This window comes from Nyctibius grandis, chromosome 16 (assembly GCF_013368605.1).
Source record: "Nyctibius grandis isolate bNycGra1 chromosome 16, bNycGra1.pri, whole genome shotgun sequence".
Taxonomy (NCBI): Eukaryota; Metazoa; Chordata; class Aves; order Nyctibiiformes; family Nyctibiidae; genus Nyctibius; species Nyctibius grandis.
In genome coordinates, this window is record NC_090673.1 from 2,913,743 (window position 1) to 2,933,437 (window position 19,695).

Here is a 19,695-nt window from a genome sequence, read left to right on the forward strand (position 1 = left end):
TTACAAGGGCACCTCTTGAGCGGCGTTTGCAAAGGACAACAACCATTTAGAGCACAGATCACACTTACTGCCAGTGCCTCACAGTAACAGCCCTGGGGTGAAGAGCACGCAGAAGTGTATGGCAGAGCTTCTGCCACATCTGAGTGTCTTGGAAAAACCTTATCTATACTGGCTTATGGAAAATATGAGCATCCTGCAAAGAAAAGCCATTTCAAAATCATTCCTTTTGCTCCATGTCTTGACACCCAATTACAGCAACATTGGTACCCACCGTCCCCCTGACTCCAGCTCTGCCTAAAGGGCCCTCGTAGAAGAGTTGCAACTCACAGCGCTCTGAACTCACCGCTACACTCTCGGGACACTTAGCCAGCGCACTGGAATGAAGCTTTCTGCAGCACTTTCCCACTAGATTTTATCAGCTTTGACTCAGCTAGCTTTGCACCTCTCTGTAAGACAGAAATTGCTGTTTTATGAATGAAGAAACAAGTTTTTGTTAAGTGATTTGCTAATGTCTGTATGGGGCAGGCAGTGGAAGAATGAAGAAAGAATCCAAGCCTAATTCAATCCTGCAATTTTAGCCACATGCATATTCATTTTCCACATTCTCCCTGGTTTTCAGGCAGCTTGCAAACTTCATTTTCCTCTTTAGCAATCACACTCATACACACATTATTAAGAGCACTATTTACCCGAAAAAAACCACACAGAATACATCAGTAATTTTTAAGTGAGAAAAATAAAACATCTGTATTTCAACAAATACTCAAGACTCATTTTGATACAAAATTAATCTGCTGCTTATTCAGCAGCATTCAGTCAGTTAGCTAGCAAGCAAAACCACCGTCACAACACTAAAGAAACATCCAATGAACAACATATTCTGAACATGGATAAACATTCACATAAATAGGGACTAACACAAAAAGGAAATAAATAACCATCGTTGCTGGTTTCCCCAGATCTCCAGCAATCTTCTCCCCTGGCATCTATGGCAGGTGTTAGTTTGAAAGAGAACAGAATTGGTCTAGGTCTGGAAGACTTCCCTCCAGCTGTTTTGCTTCATTTTTTGCAGCTTGTCTAGAGATGCAGACTTTGTCAGGCAATGGGAAACCCAGTCCAGCCACGTTCCTCTCTTCCCCAGGTCCATCTAGTCAGTTTGTTGGAAGTGTTAAAAGTGAATAGTGCAAAGAGTATCTCCTACCGCCGTGTAGGAAGGCAGACCTCGTTCAAGTGACTCCTGTAACAAAGCACAAGCAGCTCCTATTAGTCACAGCATTTTTACAGGGAAGCTGCCCTTTTTGAGTTTCTAAAACTGATTTGAAAGAAAAACCCCAAACAGTCTCATCTGACAACCACACGAATCAAACACCGTTCATGTTCAGTCTATTTCACCAAAAGCCTCAACGGATACTAAGACATCACACACTTGTACCCTACAGAAGCTGTCCTGTTATACATGTAGAGAAATGAAGCCATATTACATGTACAGAACCAAAGCCAGATATGGGAAAAAAAAAAACCACAAAGTTGTTCAAAGATGAAGTGTTAAAGACAACCTCTAATGAAGTACTCCCTGGTCTTAAGTCCCAGCTTCCCATCAGCTTTTAATACTATTCTTCACTACAAAACTCACAAGCCAGGCTACAGGGGGCAAACTACACAAAGAGCTGCTGCTACCTGCCCAGGATCTAGAGGATTGCCTGACAACCCCGAGCAAGGACATCTTACCACCAGCTTGCTGGAACTTGCAGCAAGAATTTACTTCAGCTTCTGCTGCAAGTGTTCAGCATTCACACACACAAACCCTCTCTTCAGCAGCAGCTGCCCAGGCTTCCTTGTCCCACCAATTATGACCCTCTACTAGTCTCACTTTAGCAGCCAGGCCTGTAGAGTGCTGCCAACTAGGTATAATACTAGTAGGCAGTAGAACGGACTAAAAGCCTGCCAAATGTTTGAACTTCATGACTTTTGTATATAATTTTATCACAGAGACATCAACTTTCCCTCCCCCTGAAAGTCAAAGTGTTAGCCTTAGTCTATGATTAATAGGTGATTGTAGAAGTCTGTATCCTAAAGGAACAAAAGTCAAGATAATTTCAGTCCTTTCCTAGGGTCATGATTCTTTGTCTAAGCTGTACCACAGACAAATGCATTTCAAGTTCTCAGGGAAGAAATACAAGATTCATTGAGTAGCTACTAACACATTTCCTTCTCACATCCTCCTCCTTTTCCTGAAGCGGGCACTTCTCCTGATTTGAGGAGCACTGGCATCAGCCACATCAGTGCAGGAGTCCAAGACAGACTGCGAAGCATTCTCTTCAGCTCCCGACCCCTGCAACACAAGCAGAAGAGACTATTAACACCAGGAGAGCTAGCAGAATTGCAAAAGAACCCCTTCAGCCATCTTTTCATTTTAGGGAGCTCAGTAAGATTTCCAAAACAATCTTCCATTTTGAATACCTTCAAAATTAAGCATGGGACAACAACATCCTATTACCAATGTCACAATAAGCATAGAACATCCTAAAGTTTTCCAAGTGAAACCTTCAGCCAACGCTGCCATTTCTTCCTGCTTCTGCTACTGCTACCAACTACAGCAAACCCTGCTGTAGCTTCTGTCTGGGCACAACCCTTCGTTAGAAAGGTTGTACGCCCGCCACGAGTGATGCTTTAGCTTTCACTGCTGGAGCCAGACACTGCCCCAGACACCACACGTCAATACAAAGTTCTGATTTCTCATAAAATACCCCTACCACAAACTTTTCACTGAAAAGCACCAGCAAAATAACCTGGCTATAGCATTAATAAAAGGAGTGGGAGGAAGCCTGGTGGGAGATGACACAGGACAGAGGTTGGCAGTAAGGCTATCAGGCAGTGAAGAATTGCTGGTGGCTTTTGAACCAACTGCTTACAGTTCAAACTACACTGAACTTGGCCTAGACCCAAAAGTCAGAGCCAGAACAGAAAGATAACTGCTGGCTTTTACTACAGGAATGCTCTGATTTTAGGTTGACGTTACGGTTTACATTGATCCATATACTCTAATAACCTCTAGTCATATAAAACAATTAAGGACTAACACCTCAAATGGCAATAGGAGCAAACACACACAATTCCTGACATTATTGGGGTTCAAAGGACACATACAATGAAAAACAAGGGCCTGATTTCAAAAATACAGGAGTTATTGCAGCAGATTATAAACTGTGAGAGGAAGGGAGCTTTGATACCCACTTCTGGAAACTATCACGTCATGTTTAACATGCTACATAAAACACAGGCTTCGACCCTTGTGAGAACTAATGGCTCCCAGCTGAGCTAGAGAGCTTTTCCTTTTATCAGCTGCAAAACTATATTTCTTCAAAAGGACCAAATTTGTGCTACACTTAAGAACAGTGGGGGTTTCACCCTGGATTCCAGTGGGAGCAATATTTAGCTGGCAGTAAATTTCTGCTTTTAGTCCCTGGCATCTCTGTTTTACCTGATTTAGTAAATCAAGATCTTTGTCTCCAGGCTCATCACCAACTGTCCCATCCCACCGTACACGTGTTATTTCATTCCCAGAACTCTCTTCCTCAGACACTTCCTTCTCACTCTGCCACTCTTCTTCATCACTCTCTTCATATTGCTTCCTGCTGGCCGACAGAGTTGTTGCCACTTTTGGAGGAGGCAGAGTTGCTAGTACAGCTGGGAGCGTAAAGGCTGCTAGGAATCTGGCTTTCAGGAGGAGGTAAGCAGGGTTATCGCCGAGTTTCTGCTGCACCAGTTCACTGATAGCGTGCAAATCAACTCTAGTGCCCTCACCCTGACCGGCTTCAGAAGGCAGAAGACATGCTGCTTGCTCTTCTAAAGCTGCTTTCTGCAGAAGGAGCCTTGAGAGGGTTTTTAAGTTGCACAGAAAAGGTGGCAAATAAGGCAACCTGGTTTGCAGTGATGGTACCTGGACACCTTGTTTGCCACTCAGCCACTCCTTCACTAGCCCCTCATCTTCAAGGGAAATCAGGCTGAAGTCAGGTAGATTCTTTTCTGCGCTGGAAGTGGTTGGCTTGGGTGAACTGTCAGCAGGCTGCGCAGTCGGAGGTTTGGAGGCAATAGGTCTGTTTTTCAATGCTTGTGCAGCAAAGCAATCAGAGTTCCTCGAGACACTGTTATGGGGAACTGGATCTCCTGGCTGCAGCACAATCCCTTTCATGATGATGCTTGGATTGGAAGATGATCCATTTGTTGTAGTAGAGTCATGGCTCTTTCCCAAGCTACTGAGACTTGACACACATGGGGAATCAGACCCTTGAGTGCTTGCAGGTAGCTGTGTTTGGGGCAGCAGCACAGTGTGCAGCGTTGGTGCATCAGGTGGAAGAGCTGTCTGAGCTGCAGAGGAGTCGGAAGCCTTGGAGAAGCCATCTGAACATGCGGGTGTTGCAGAAGAAACACTGGATGTGGCACATCCAGGACTCGCTGAGGTCACAGGTGAGAGAATTGAGGAATGGTTAGCTGCGGTTCCCAAAGGTGCTCCTTCTGCTAACTGGGCGCTTGGTACTGTTGTCTCTGCACTGCTGGGTTGAGACGTATTTGCTCCAGGTGGCACAGGAGGCACTCCTAAGCTAGAGACATTGCCACTGGAAGTCACAGTTGCCTGACACTGACTTAGAGCAGCAGCTGGCAGTCCTTGGGGAACACCCACCACAGTCTGTACAGAGGTGGGGAGCAAAGCCTGTGGCGTTACGACCCACGTGAAAGGCAGTATGCTGTTGGGAATCAAATGCGAACCAGTTTGGGGAGTTACAAGAGCAGGCAATAGACTGACTGGCCTCTGCTGTGGCCCATTACTATTCAGCTCACAGGTAACTGGTGTGGAAAGAGATAATTTGTTGGTGCCAGACTCAATGCCAACAGGCATCACTGTAATCTGATGGGGCAAAAAAGCTTGGTTTTGCAACACTACTGAAGCTGAGCTACCAGCTAGGACCTGACCATTGCACCCTCCCTGATTTGGGGCCTTCTCTGCTGTGGCTGGATTCATGCCTGAAAAAACCCCTCCTTCAGGGCTACTTTCCAAAGCTTGCTCTTTTAGTTCCTTATTGGATTGTAGCTCTGTCCCTTGTGAGGAACCAGGGCTTTCCCTAGTTTCTGGCACTGATGAGGAATGGTTTCCAAGCACGACAGGGGTAGAAGTTGAACCTGCAACAGAACTAAATGCTGGCAGTGGAGCTGGCGCACACTGTACTTGGTTATTCGTACAACCAACTGCTGCAGGTTTGCTCCCTGCTTGTGCAGAAGGAAGGATTTGCTGTGGTGGGTGCTGGATTATCAGAGGCCCTGAAACCAGCATCTGTGGGGCAACAAATACTGTCCTCTGCATAGCTTGCTTAGCCTGGGATTCTCTCAGCCGCTTCTCTCTCAGTAATTCTGAGACAGTTTTAGGCTTCTGCCTTTGCACTTGGGCTGGGAGAGCCCCCTGCATGGCAGGAGCGCTGCTCTCAAATACAGAAGAAGTCTCCCTTGCTTTTAAGGCAACAGGTCTCTTGACAGCATTCCTTGGTATGCCTCTTCGGGAGTTCCTCTGAGTACAAGATTGTGATGAATTGCCTATAGAGGAGGGGAAATAAAATAAAAAAAAAAAATTAAAAAGATTGAACAGTAGTTTCAAAAGCCATTCCTTAGCTATTAAGCATCAAGTACCCTGCACAGGAAGTAGCAAAATTCTGTGAGAGTTCCTGCAACGATACAGTCTTGATTTAATCAAGCCCCGTCCTGACATCCTTCAGATAACTCTTACCACTTGTTCAGTAATGATGCAGTTTTCCCCAGAAATCACAGATGGGCTAGGAAAGCACCTTAACACTGCACATGGGGAATTGCACTGGTCAGCACTACACTGGGACTCCACACCAGCCACGATAACAACAAACTGGGGTTTGGGTCAGTGCCAGCATGTTCACTACAGCCAGCACCTTGCTGGAGAGAAGCGTAACAGCAACAGTCTACAGAACTGGTGGCCCAGTGCCACTGGTCCCCCAGCCCTTCAGTATTTTTTTCGAGTCCTTACCAAAGGGTAACATATTTAGCCAATAACTGAAAATCCAAGAGCTAGCAAAAATGAGTATGACAATGTGGTTTTGTTCCAAAAGTTCTCCTTCAGTTAAATTGGTCATTAATGTAACGGTGATGAATTAAGTGAAAGTTCTTGCACATCATAAAAATAAATGTTCTGGTAGGTACCTGAAGAAGTCTCCATATTTTGGGAAGCCTGCCAAAAAAATTATATTAAATTATACTTCTGAGGTATCTAAAGATCATTAAAACAGCACAGATGTGAATCTAACCCACATCTGCCAACATCCTATACATTTTATTATGCTTCTGAGCCAAACAGACTGGTAACACACGCACACAAACAGCACCACCAGCCACACACAATGAAAAATCTCTACTTTAGTCAAGACTTCAGTGGGAAAAGCTTAGACCATGTGCAATACCTGCTGAGGCCGTCTTGCATTAGCCTTAAGAAGCTCCAACTGCCTTTGCCTTCTCTCACGAATAATCTTAACGCATCCAAGGGTATCAATCTGAAAGAGCTGCAAGATGAGAATTGCATTAAAATTTGACTGAGAACAAAAATATTCTGGTAGAGCCGGTGACAGTACAAGATGGATGGGAGAGGCTTCACATGCAAGATTCTGGGGACATTTTTACACTTACAGAAAAAAATCCTCACAGTATTAGACTTTGGATGCAGGATTTATTTAAGAAACGTCATATGCGAGCCATGAGGTCAGATTAATCCAGTAATTAGATGATTAGTTTAAGGAACAAAGATAAACAATTTATTTAAGCATCAAATACAGAAATAAAGATTACCACTGGTTGAAAGCAGATAACTCTAGTAAGACAGTAAAACGCACCTGAATGAAAAGCGTGAACAGAGGAGTGCTCGCAAGACTGACCGACTTAATCTTCTCTTGAATAGAATCAGCTAGAAAAAAGTCCAACATCAAAATCAGCTGGGCATTCACTTACAAGATGTCAGAAAGTAGGGACAAAAAGTAGGAGAGTACTACCCTGATGGATCACCACTACCTTTTGTCTGACGGAAAGCCATCTTCCCAGTCTGCAAGGTGCAAGGCAGCAGGACGTTGCCCACCCAGGGTGTCACTGCCATGAGAAGCTTTCTGTCAAGGTTCATTCTTCTCAAACGCTCTCTCTCTTGACGATAAGTTTTCTCCGTGATGTTCTGCAGCCCCTGAAGCTTCTGGCCAACAGTACTAACCCCAGATATTTTTGTTAGAGCAGTGGCAGAAGGTTTTAGTATCTTTGATTGCTGTGCATGAACAAATATATAATTAGAGTTCCAATTAGGAAGGTTCTACCATAATTAGTCCCATGACAAACTATTCACGGGCCAGTTACAGAAAAAAAAATTATGAGCTTTTCTTCTTAGGACCACAGTGCAAGAAGATACGTGATTCTATCAAAAAACATTTCCTACTAAATACAGCCTGGCAGTGCTCACATCACGAGAGCAGACAAGACAGAAGGGGCACTTACAAGTTTCCTCTGAAAGCATGTGTTATTTCTTAAAACTCTTCTCACATTCTCCAGGGTAACCCGTAGCACTTGCTTTCCACATCTGGAAGCCTTAAAACAAAAGTGTACAAGAAAAGATAAAAGGGAAAATATCTCACAGGAAGTTACTTGCACTGACTATACACAGAAGGTACAAAAGTTTTCAACATTCCTGCTGTTGAAAGTATCTTATTGAATGAAATCAGCCATGACGTGCAGACGCTTACCTTACCTTTTAGTCCTTGTACACTATCACAATACCAAATTTCTACTTTGTAAAAGCCTTTGTGTGAAGTATCTACAAAAACCCATGCTGAGGGTCAGAATTTATTGGATGATTCTCTTGGCATTTTTTGGCTTAACAGTACAAGGGAAGGAACAGGAAGAGGTTTGGAAAAGCCACTGACTTTTCCCTAAACTTCTACTAGTAAAATAATGTTGTACCTGTAATCAAAATCAAAGTACTTGCAACCCTTGCATACCATAACCCCCAGAACACACCACTTCTGTAACCCACACACTTGTCATTGATGCAACTGGCCCTGCAGTGTAGGGCACACGTGCAATTCTTAACAAAAGTCAGAACGATTTTGCTTACGTGAATTTAAACAGCAATTTAGACATATAATATTTTGCTAAGGAGTATCTTTCTGCAAAAATGTGCTAGGAGGTTTTGTACTGTTTCAGTGCCTGATTAGGGGTAAAAACCCAACTCAGAATCAGATACAGATGTATAAAAGTAACTTAATTCTTCCAAAGTTTAAGCCTACATGCTCCAGTCACCAGTGTAGAGACACCACAATTCACTGAACAATTCTGCTTTATGAAGATATAAAAGAAGTTCTGTTTCTGTGACACTATGGGTAGGAAAGCACACAGCTATTTCCTAGGTACTGCATGGGGAGGCAGTGCTAGAAATTTTTGTTTAATCCCACAGCTCAGTTTCCAACAGCACCTCCCAACGGCACAGCGAGAAAGCAGCCAACAAAGGCGCAAAAAAGATTTTGCCATCTACTCATCACTCTACTGCAACTGCACTTCTGGTCACCTCTGATCTACGCCCCAATCCCATGAGAAACAGAGTGAGAATCCCAGGACTCACCTTGTTCATTACTTCTACTGGATTCTTCACAATGATGTCCGTTGAGTGTGGACGTGCAATGCCCCTCAGGAGGGTGTTCAACTCTGACGATTTATCAGCAACTCTGTCCTTGTCTCCATCACATGTTGCACTTGGAACTTCACTACTGTTCTTTGCATCAGCACTCGCAGGAGAGAACAGGGATGGAGTTTGGTATCTTCCTTTGTTTGACTCCTGCGTATTTGTCTGTGTTGGTATCCACAAATCAATGCTGGGACATGCACACTCCTCCTTGGTTGTCGTCTCCTTCTCGACTGTTGTCTCCTCTTCTGAACTGTCTGCTAAGTCCAGTTCTAGGTCTTCACTGCTACTCTCTGAAGAGCTGGAACTCTCTTGCACATGCCGGCGTTTTGTTGGCCTAGACCTTTTCTTCTCAGACAAAAAAAGCACAGACAAGTTTTAGCCAGTTTCACCCTTGACTTGCAAATCTCTCAAATCAGCAAGTTTTATGGGGCAGTATCCTACCAGTGAGGGGTGACTTCCAAATGCACAGTTCTGCTTTACTTCTGCTAAGATTAACTAAATCCAGTACAACTGACAATTGCCTTTGGACACAGATTTTTATTGGTTTAGATTCTTGTACACAAAAAAAAAAGCTACAGATAGAGACAAGTTTGTGTTAAGAACTGGTGCATGTGGAAGTACAAACTAAGTACAGTGCCCCATCTTGACACATTTGAGTTTCCATGAACCCTTCCCTAGGGCAGGTGCTTTGCCAATGAAAACAAGACTATCTTTAATGTGGTCTTAAGCATCCAGAACTTCTGGAGTGTCTGGTACCACAACTGGCAACTCGTGAGGTATATACATGAAAACTTAGGTATATCCCATCCTTACAGGCACTTCAAGGCAGTAAAGAAATTCTGGGTAATATACAAATAAATAGCAAATTAACTTCAGACCTTCAGAACAAAGGCTGCTTTAATGCATCAAAAAATTAGACCATGAACATCCATGACAAAAATCTTGACTGTGTGAAATCAATGTCAATTTTTGTGTTGATTTCACAGGACTTCACTTTCAGTTTAGAGAATCTTAGTTAAAGAGATGGGACTGTGACATAGCAGGATTTTGTACAGTACCTTAGACCCAATCATGAGTTTCCACTTGCTCAGACATTGGGAGCCAGTCCGATGTGGCAACTCGGAAGCTATTTTACTCCAGTGACCTAAAAAGGATGCAGAGTAGAGCATACCTATTAATGCAACAAACTGAGGGACAGGCCTTTTCAGTGCAGAACATTATACACGTCGTACATTTCCTTGTATAAGGCACAGAGTTACTAGATGAATGGATCTCAAAACATTAATATCCATTCGTGTTCTTTGATCAGATTGTGTACTACTAGACAATCAGCTGAAGTTAGAAACTACTAGAAAATGAACCAGTAACGAAAACCCCAGCAGAACTACACACTCCCTTGCAGCAGTAAGAGAGTGCTTAGAAGAAAGCTTAAACTGAATGCTGAAAAGCTTCTGTTTGTTAAGGAAAGTTGTCCTAGAGAAAATAAGAGAACTCTTTCAGGGGCTGTTTAGAGGGGAACTCACCCCTCTAAACTGTCATAGCTCTGACACCTTGCTGACACAGCTATAGAACTCTTTACTGCACTATCCTTCAATAACTGAATTTCCAAGAACAGACTATGTGATATAAGAAAGGTTGCAGTCATCAGTACAGAGCAGAGCCTGCTAGTGTCAGCTGCAGGGCTTAAAATAAGAGGAGAAAAAAATGATAAATTCCTTAACAATACTTCTTTAAACTTCTAAAGATTAAGCCACAGAAACACTTACCCAGGCCATGCTTTTGAACCAGTTCAATTAGCTGCTCCTCCTCCTCTAAACTCCACTTGCCTTTCTTTACATCACAGTGCAATGCTTTTAAGTACCTTCAAAACGAAAACATTAAAGTCAGGAACACTCAATCCTACTTGTACAGTTCCAATCACAACTGCATACTCCGAGGCTGAACAAAACCAGCATTCCTTACCAGATCTTTCCTTTTTCTAAGGGGTCCCATCCCTACTCCCTTAATGCAGCACAGCTACAATCTTTGTTCTCAAAAACAGCAGGCCACATGATTAAGAACTACAACAAGCAGCTGTAAAATGGGTCACAGAAATTAGGACATACTGTACTCTGAGCCTCCTGAAGTTGGGTCCAAGGCTGAAAATTGCTCAGCACCTCATTATTGGTGTTCAGTTACAGGAAGCCACTGACTAGATCATTTTCTAGACACACAGACAATACATGGATGGCAACCTTCCCTCCCTACATGCACTCATTCATGTTTAATGACCCCTTTGCTTCATTTTGAACATCCTTCTCAACTTCTAACCCACAGGCAAGTATACTGAGGGAGTAGCACACCACAGGCAACAATGCACTGTTCTCTCCGTTAAATTCAATTTCAGCTTTTTGACTTCTGTAACTAACTACAAATGCAGGGTTATGTGGAGACAATGTTAGAGACTATATTTAGACCATAACCACTTTTACAAAACAGCCCTTAGGTGACACTGGTTTAAGCAAATCAAACATATTTGTAAAATAAGTTGCATCTTGGCTCCATGTAATAAACTTGAAAGCACACGTGCTACGTTTAGCATACTTACCGATCTCTGCACTGAGCATCGCTCCTCCCTGGCACTTCTGTCCGGATTTTATACCAGTCACGCTCTCCATACTTCTTAACTGCAGCCAACAGCATCTACGTTAATCAGACAAAGCAAGAGTTGAAATTTTCATTCTAACCTTCCCACTTTTTGCACCCTGCGATTCTAGGCATCAGAGAACGGAGCTTACAGCATCTTCCTCCAGCGTCCAGGGTCCTTTCTTCAAACTGGGGTCCACACTCTTTGTCCATCGGTAAATCAGCTGAGCAGAATCTCTTCCTTCCATGTAATAAGCAACTAGAAATGCAAGGATGTATTTTAAAGTCTGTTGCAAACAGTGTTACTTCCTTTATTTACATTGTAACTGCGATATTTTCAAACAGTGGATCCCCATAAGCAGCATTTAAATCTCAGCTTAAATACTTAAAGCAATGGTACACGACAAGAATTGAAAGAGCGTGGCATACATAAAATGTCATTATTCGTAATGGCATTATCCATACCAGACCACCTTGCAACAACAGAGAACTAGGAAAGGTTTCATCTCCAATACGTATCTGACAGGTTCAAGACACCAGGTGTTATACTCACAGGCTTTGGTTTAGGACCCCAGATAGTTGGTTGCTGTTCTCAGCTCTACTCCTCACTACTCATGCTGCCTCCCACACTTCTGAGGAACAGAAGCAGCAGTACTGACCCCCTAGAAAAGGCTTCGGGGCACAGCACTGTAGACTGCCAAAACAGCTGGCCATGAATGACTACTGGCTTTCTAGGGAACAACTCTGACGATTTTGTGACAAAAAACAAAGCTCACACACCATTGGTACTCGTTAATAACTCTCAACCAGTTTCAACCAAATTTCAAAGATAGATAAAGGATCCAAGAGATACTGAGTTCTTGCTGATACAACGAAACTTCCAGGTAGGTACAGGAAAGGCATATATCACTGCTCCCACCAAGGAAAAAGAGAGGGAAAACTCAACCATCATCTTTCATTCACCTCACCAACAAGGGGGTTTTAGAAATCAGGACATCTGTAGTTTCAGATGAGCCACAGCACTGTTGTGCCTCACCTAGATCACAGGCTAGAACAGTGAGGAGAAATCACAGCATGGTGACTACCCTGGAAATGGAATCATTAATGGGAAATAAAACTTCATTAATTCCTTAAATCAGAGCAGGCTGGGTGCTCTGGTATGCAGCAACATCAACAGACATAAGCCTGGGAGAATGAAAAAAAGTTACAGGTGAATGGAAGGCACTTTCACTTGTAGGTCACTTACTTTTCTTGTATGGGATATGACTTCCTACTCTCATCTCTTGAACAAGCTCTAAAAGCATCTGATCTTCACCTTTGGTCCATTCTTTCCTTTTCAAATCTTTGTTATAGACTTGATACTTCTGCAAGCACTGGAAAGGTGTCCTGTTTGTCTTAATACAATGAAAACAAAGATATACAGATACCTGGTTATTTATGAGGACAAAAACCAAGAGAGGAAGGCTAAAGTACCAAAAATTTTTAGTACTGTTCTTGAACGCTTCTCAGAAGAGCATTAATTAACAATGAATTAACATGAACGTTGTTTTCTGAAAATTGACATGGTGCACAGTTAAGTCAGAATTAACTGACTTGTCACCTCTTGTTTCTGAGCTCAGAAGACCTTACCCCCAACTCCTGGGCTATAGTCTGCCAGTCCAGATAACCATGTTTAGCAGCTATCTTCTTTAGCCTCTCTATTTCCTCCTCAGTCCACTCCTTTTTGTTGATGCTGGGATGCTCCCAATTTTGCCAAAACTTCCTCAGTTCTTCTGAACTACGTTGTCCATCAAACTAAAAGAAACATCAAAAATCTGTTTTGTTTTGTAGCTGGGACTGAACACCTGGACAGACAGGAACATCAATACGAGGAATGTATTTTGCACTCCAGGTATGTCTTATTGCTAAGTTTTCCAGAATTAAATCATCAAATTTAACCAATAACGTAAAATTTTAAGTACTTCTGTGCTTGCCAAGTTGAGATCACATTAAATGTCAACTTCAAGAAATGCATGACGACAACAGTGGATGCAAACTAGACCAGGTCAGGTAATTCCCAGGAGAAGGGACACAGATATCAGAAGTCATAAAACAGCTGATCTCCCAACTTACATGGATGTTGGAAATTTTCTCCCAGTCATGCTCATCGAATCTGTTTCCTAACAAGTCACTTTCTGGGAGTTGGCTAAAGCAGAAGGTACAAAAATAAAGAAAGAACCACATTAAATGGTTAATTAAACAGTCGCTTTGTCTTCCTGATCTTGCTTCATCTTACTCCTCCCATATGTTACTGATTTCCACAAGAATTGAACCCTTACTATCTCAAAGCATTGGGCTCTTTAACACAGTAACTTGGCCCAAAAGAAGGTTTCTTCATGAAAAACAGCCCCCTAAGAAGATGATGTTGGTTTAGCAGGAGAAAGGATTAATGCAATATCAAAATACATTGCTCCAGGCGTGCTAATGAGCAAAAGCTCAGAACTACTGAGCTCTCTGCTGCTTTGTTGCTAAATCAGGAACTATTTAAAGCAGCACCTCTGTATTGGGTATAGACACTACATTTGTGCATCAAGACCCAAAACACAATTCTTAGTAAAGAACTGTGGAGATGACAGCTCTACAGAGTTTGAACAGCACTTAATTTTTTGCAAGCCAACACAAATAAAGCTTTCACCAAATGTCACATCTAGAAGTGCTCGAGGAAGAAGGGAATTTTAAGAGGTAAACTCCAAGAACAGTTTCATTTTCACCAATAACATAAGAAGACTCCTCACTTAATTGCCCCTATTTCTTGCTCCACTTCTTTGATTTGCTTTTCCAAGATCTGTTTCTCCGTTTCAGTCTTGACTTTTTCCAGCTTCTGATTCCAATATTCCATCCTGTTCAAAGACATTTTTATCATTACTTGATACAACTAGATGGGAATGAGGTCAATGGCATCAGAAGATGTACAGAAAAGGTGGTTTCCCCATCAGTGTCGTTCTTTCCTTCAAGTTTATTTCTACACTATACAAAGCTGTTGTTCTTCTAGGTTTTCCCACACGGAACACTCATTGTCCTATTTTTGACCTTCAATGCAAATCATTGATCCAGAACAGGTCTCGGATTAATCATTTTGGTATTCACAGAGAGAACCAATGGTTGCTGGAACAGCAACAACGACAGACCATACCAGCTGCAGGCACAGAAACCTCTCGCTGGACACACCATTATGACTTGCTACATATCACAATTTCAGCTTCAAGCCCCATAGACTATTTTAAGTTATACCACTGTGTCAATGGGAAGAAATAGATGGCTATAAAAATGCCACAATACAAACCAAAACCTCTCCACCTGCCAGATGCCCACAGAACAATCACCAAGTGTTTACAACCCAACCCAGATGCTGCAGCCTCTTGCTTATGGTCAGAACATCGCAGTCCAAGACCCTTCAGGACCATGTGTACTCACAGATAATAAGGATGTCAACAAAGAACGAAAGATGCTGCTACCTACAACAGTGTCACCCTCTGCACTGCTGCCCACAGGACAGGGGAGTCAATGCTGTAATTCACAGAGCAGCTCTCCCAGGCCCAATGGTGACAGTCAAAGTATTTCTGCTGCATATTGTAACCTTAACAAACTGCCAACAGTTAACACAAGAACTTGCTGAAGGAAGGTGGAATCTCCACATATATCCCCTCCTTCCTTCATATAATGTTCTCATCAGGAGAAAGAAGATTTTTGCACAGTACTTACTTCAGTAACTTTGGCTGAAGCAGGCGCTGCAAGCGGTCACTTACTACCGATTTCTGCAGTAATGTCTTCTCTCTGCTTTTCCCTAGACAAAACAAGGTAATCAAGCATTCAGACATCACTGCAAAACCACTGCCAAGAAAAATGCTTTCAATACCACTGTTAAAAGTATTCCCCAGATCTTCAATAACAGCACATCTTCATTAGCTACACGATTTTGTTGGGCAAAGCGGCTACCAGAGGCTAGCTAAATTGATTCTGTTCTCCAACAAACTGACTAATGTCCTGTCTGACTTGGGCAAGTCACAGCCTCTTGCTCAGTTTTAGTTCCGAAGAGATCTTAATAAAGATCATCACCCAGGTGTCTGTAACTATCTAGAGCTGTAAGTGTCCCTTGAACTTCTCTCATCTGAGCACTACTGTTGCACAATCATCTCATTTGGTTTTGGAGTGCTCACAGGAGTTGTTATATGATGCATCAAAACAAACGCAAACGAAAGAAGTGAGTCATTAATCACTCCATGAAACAATTTACAGAGCATCCCATTTACTTTTAACTACTTTTTTTTTGTGGAGTCAAGTATGAAATATCAGAAGTGTTGATGTTTAACTGCAAATGGTGGGCGGGCGACTAACAATATGAATATATACATGTGTTATAGCTCTTACAGAACACTGAACAGCACACAGAATTTCTTACATTTTGTTGAAATCAGTTGTTCAAAGGATTTTATGCCCTGAGCTGCCTTTTCCTTGGCTTCTTCATTGGCAGGAGGGCCCTAGTGAAGATTAGATACATTGGAAAAGTCAGATATACACAAAATTGCCCTTTCTTCTCAGAACTCTAGCATGAACTGCTACAAAAAAAGACTGGTAAATCGAAACAAATACAAATAGACACCTCAAGCGAGTAAGTTTGTCCATGGTTACACAGCACATTCTCAGCTCAGAGCCAGGCCTGGTCGCAGTAGCTGACAGTTGGCTGAAGAAGCATTTTGAACACGTATTACACCTTTGTATCTACTTATGATGCACTACCAACTTGAGTAGGAATTAATAGAGAAATTACCAGTAATTGCTTGATTATATTAATATATATATGGTGACAGCTGACATCTCAGCTACAACAAAAAGTCAAGATCTCCTTTTGCTAGCGACCCTTTAAAAACACATAAAAAAAGTCGTGACATTTGCCTCAGAAAACTCTGTTTCAAGACAATCAGATTTCAACAAGTACTTCAAACAACAGCACGGAATTGGATCGTGGAGATGAAGACAAACAATCAAAGTTAAGTTGAAAATAACAACGTTCAAGTGCCCCGGGGCTGGAATGCCACTCCTCAGAACTCACTTTAAGACATCACAGCCAGACACCGGTTGAACAAACACTTCGAAGAGAGGGTAAGGAAGCAACAACTGAGAGAAAAAAGATACTTCAAACAGAGGCGTGATTCACAGTTACACAGCTGAAATATAACACAGCTTTAACACAGTTACAATTTAAATCTATCATTGAAAGACATAACAGTATGCAACCTAGTTATATTTACTTACAATTCCTGTTGTTTTATCCTTAAAGTATGGCTTCATGAAATGACCCAAAAATATATTTGCTGGTAGATTTCTACCATCTCCTGCCTTTGCTACTTTTGGACCACCAAGCTCGCACATGATTTCCTTCTGCAATACAAGAATTAATTAAACAGTATCAGCATCTCCTTCAAATTCCTCATTTCAGAGAGCAGTGGCTGAGCGATCACAAACATCCCAGGCAGGGTTCAAATCTGTAGCACCAGATTGTAAATCAGTGTACGTGTTAAAGACAGGCTTTGGAACTTCACAAGTTTGCACAGTACACTGTAAATGATTAAAAAAAAACCCTAACTTGCTACAAGCAGCTAAAATATAAGATATAAAATACCCCAGTGGTAGCATTTTTGGCAATAAAAGCATGGAAACATCAGTCAAATAAGCCATTCAAAAAGCCAGTCAAATGACATTGGTCTGGACTGCCATGAAGAAAATGAACCTGGTTCCTACCCGAGCAAGCTGAGCACTGCACCAGCATATGAATAAGGGACTACGACTACTGCAGCCGATTCCACCTGTACCTGTGATGGATTAGGAATGTCCTGGAAAGTTTTACTGGGCTTGATAGGCAAGGTAAGATGGCAAATGGAACCCAGAAAAACACAGGAATTAACGTTTTACTCCTGTTTTGCTCACCTGCTGTTCTTTGTTTTGTGCAATGAGAAGCTCGACTTCCTCAATCTTTTCCTGGATAACTTCCTGGTACACATGGTTCATCTGCAGGCATGTTTCCGGATCTTGTGGCAGACTACTTTCAATATCATCATCGCTACTGTCATCCTCTCTTTCCACTTCCTTGAAGAAAAAAGGCATTTAAGGGGGTAGGAAAAGGAAAAAGGAAAAAAAATGCTTGCTTTCAATGCAGGTATGTAACACATTTATTTTTGTAACTCAATACTTCTATTATGTTACAAAACTGGTTTCCAAAAGAACTGGAGGCAGATAACTGTATGTGTCTCCCCAGCAGCTGTTCTGAACACTCCCAGAGGCAGTTAAGTCCAATCCACACCAGCAGATTTGTCATCACTAACTAGCTTCTCCTCTCCTGTGCTGTACAGGTGTTAAGGTATTTCTCTGCTGGATGTTTTTATATGAAGTCTGAGAAAATATTATGTTTAAAACACCACCAAAGGTAACCAGATTTGTAGAAAGTCTTAGGAGTAATTTTCCCCTCATGTACAAACCCAACATTCTTCAGGTACAAAGAAGTAAAAGATTTCTTGATCACAAGATAACGATTTCTTTCTCATATGTAATTGCTCTGCGACCTCCCCAGAAGCTGGTGTGCTTCCAGTGACAGAGATCAGCAAGCACTAGAGCAGTGAGGCCTCTGATCCCTGTCATTTGTTTTCACATGGAGAATTCTATTACACATGAATAACAAAGTCCTGTGCAGCAATAACTAAACCTCCAGGTCTATTATTAATCCTTCCCAAGCTACGGAGTCAAGCCAGCTGCTCTGATTTCCCCAGAACAGAGTGAAATTCCCCTTCCTCCTGCTCCCTTCAAGAGACAGATGGAAAGATATGCTTAAAGAGAAAATAGTTACCATTTCTGCATGAGAATCTGAGTCACCATCTTCACCATCATCTGTTAGACAACAAAAATACAAAAATGCTGACTGCAGTGGGATTAAAAAAAGGAAAGCTTCAAAACCAAAGAGTTTTCAATTAAAGCATATACAATAAAGCACCACATAGTATCTCAGACATGACCATCACAGTTTTTGGATACTGCAAATATTGTCAAGTGAAAATGATAGTTATACTCCATGTATGCACTTTTTTGTTCTAGAATAGGAAAAAAGAGCAACTGCTGATAACTACAGCAATAGTCAAGCTGCATCTTGGTCCTACACATCATGGTAAAACAACGGCTCCAGAGTATGCAGCCAAGTGAACATTCCAACCCAATAAAACCCATAAACTTTGAAAGCCCCCAACAGCCCTTCCACACTCTTCTGCAATATTTGATTTTGCATTCAGTGTGGCTGCAGACTTCTGACGTACATTATTCAGCCTTCCATGATTAAAACACAGGTGGATTAAGTGACTGTCACAGCCACTATAGGTACAGATACCTGAACTATTACCACTCTCTCTCTTTGCTTTGAAAAATTAATTTTAGGAGGCACAGGCGTGCTGTGAAAGGGAGCGGCTCACACAGCAGTTTGTGTTGTCCGTTCAGACGGCGTGGAAACGGCTGCGATTTAACATACTGACTGATTTAACTGATTTAACATACGATTTAAATAACTGACGGTATTTGGTGGGCTGCTGCACTTCATGAGTCAGCTCGTTACCACCTGCCCTGACTGGAAACCTCCATCAGGAGGCGTGAGGGCTCTCTCAACCTTCCCCGCTAAGCTTGCCACTGGTTTCATCATGAAAACACGCCAAACAGCGGAGGAAGCGCCTTCTCCTGCAAGGACGCTTGCTCAGGAAAGCCCCGAGGAGACGCCTCGCCTCGAGCCCTCCAGAGCCGGTTCCCAGCTCCGCCTGTGCGCAGCGCCCGGCAGGAGCGGTGGGGTTAACGCAAAACCGGCGCGAGCCCCTCCCGTCACGCCGGACACCCCTCCCGAGAGCCAGAGCGGTAACTTAAAGCAGGAGCAGAAGCAGCGGTAGAGAGGGGCGAGCCCGCGCCCCGCCGTACCGGAGCTGAGGCTGGAGTCGGACACGGCCACCTCGATGCCGGCCCCGCCGGGCTCCAGGCTCCGCTCCAGCTCCTCGATCTCCCGCCGGATCTTCTCCCGCTCCGCGTTCAGATCGAGGGCGCCGGGGGACAGCGCGGCCTCGGCGCCGGGTGGGCGGCGGGCCCCGGCCGGGCCCGGCCAGCGGGACATGGCGGCGCCGCGGGCTTCCGGGCCTGGGCCGCACCGCCCAGCCCGCCCAATCACCGCCGGGCACCGCGGTCAGCTGAGCCCCGCCCACGTGACGCCGCCCAGCCAATCGAGCGCGCCGCCCGTGTCGCGGCGGGGCGGGGCTGGCGCACGCGGCCGGCGAGAGGGCGCTCCC

The 19,695-nt window shown here is 43.2% G+C and overlaps 1 protein-coding gene across 1 annotated transcript; it reads right to left on the bottom strand.

Moving 5' to 3' along the window:
* Positions 1 to 717: 717 nt before the first annotated feature.
* SNAPC4 (small nuclear RNA activating complex polypeptide 4) lies at positions 718 to 19,523 on the bottom strand. The gene is made up of 23 exons (XM_068414154.1): positions 19,334 to 19,523; positions 18,231 to 18,271; positions 17,318 to 17,476; positions 16,646 to 16,771; positions 15,792 to 15,870; positions 15,095 to 15,176; positions 14,128 to 14,232; positions 13,466 to 13,538; positions 12,983 to 13,147; positions 12,600 to 12,747; positions 11,506 to 11,612; positions 11,316 to 11,410; positions 10,495 to 10,589; positions 9,787 to 9,872; positions 8,666 to 9,073; positions 7,546 to 7,635; positions 7,078 to 7,318; positions 6,903 to 6,973; positions 6,477 to 6,575; positions 6,220 to 6,247; positions 3,482 to 5,586; positions 2,202 to 2,332; positions 718 to 1,237 (listed from the first exon to the last, which is right to left on the bottom strand). Exons 1-22 carry the CDS (start codon positions 19,521 to 19,523, stop codon positions 2,213 to 2,215), a joined length of 4,713 nt encoding a protein of 1,570 aa, XP_068270255.1. The 3' UTR covers positions 718 to 1,237; positions 2,202 to 2,212.
* Between the last annotated feature and the right edge of the window lie 172 nt (positions 19,524 to 19,695).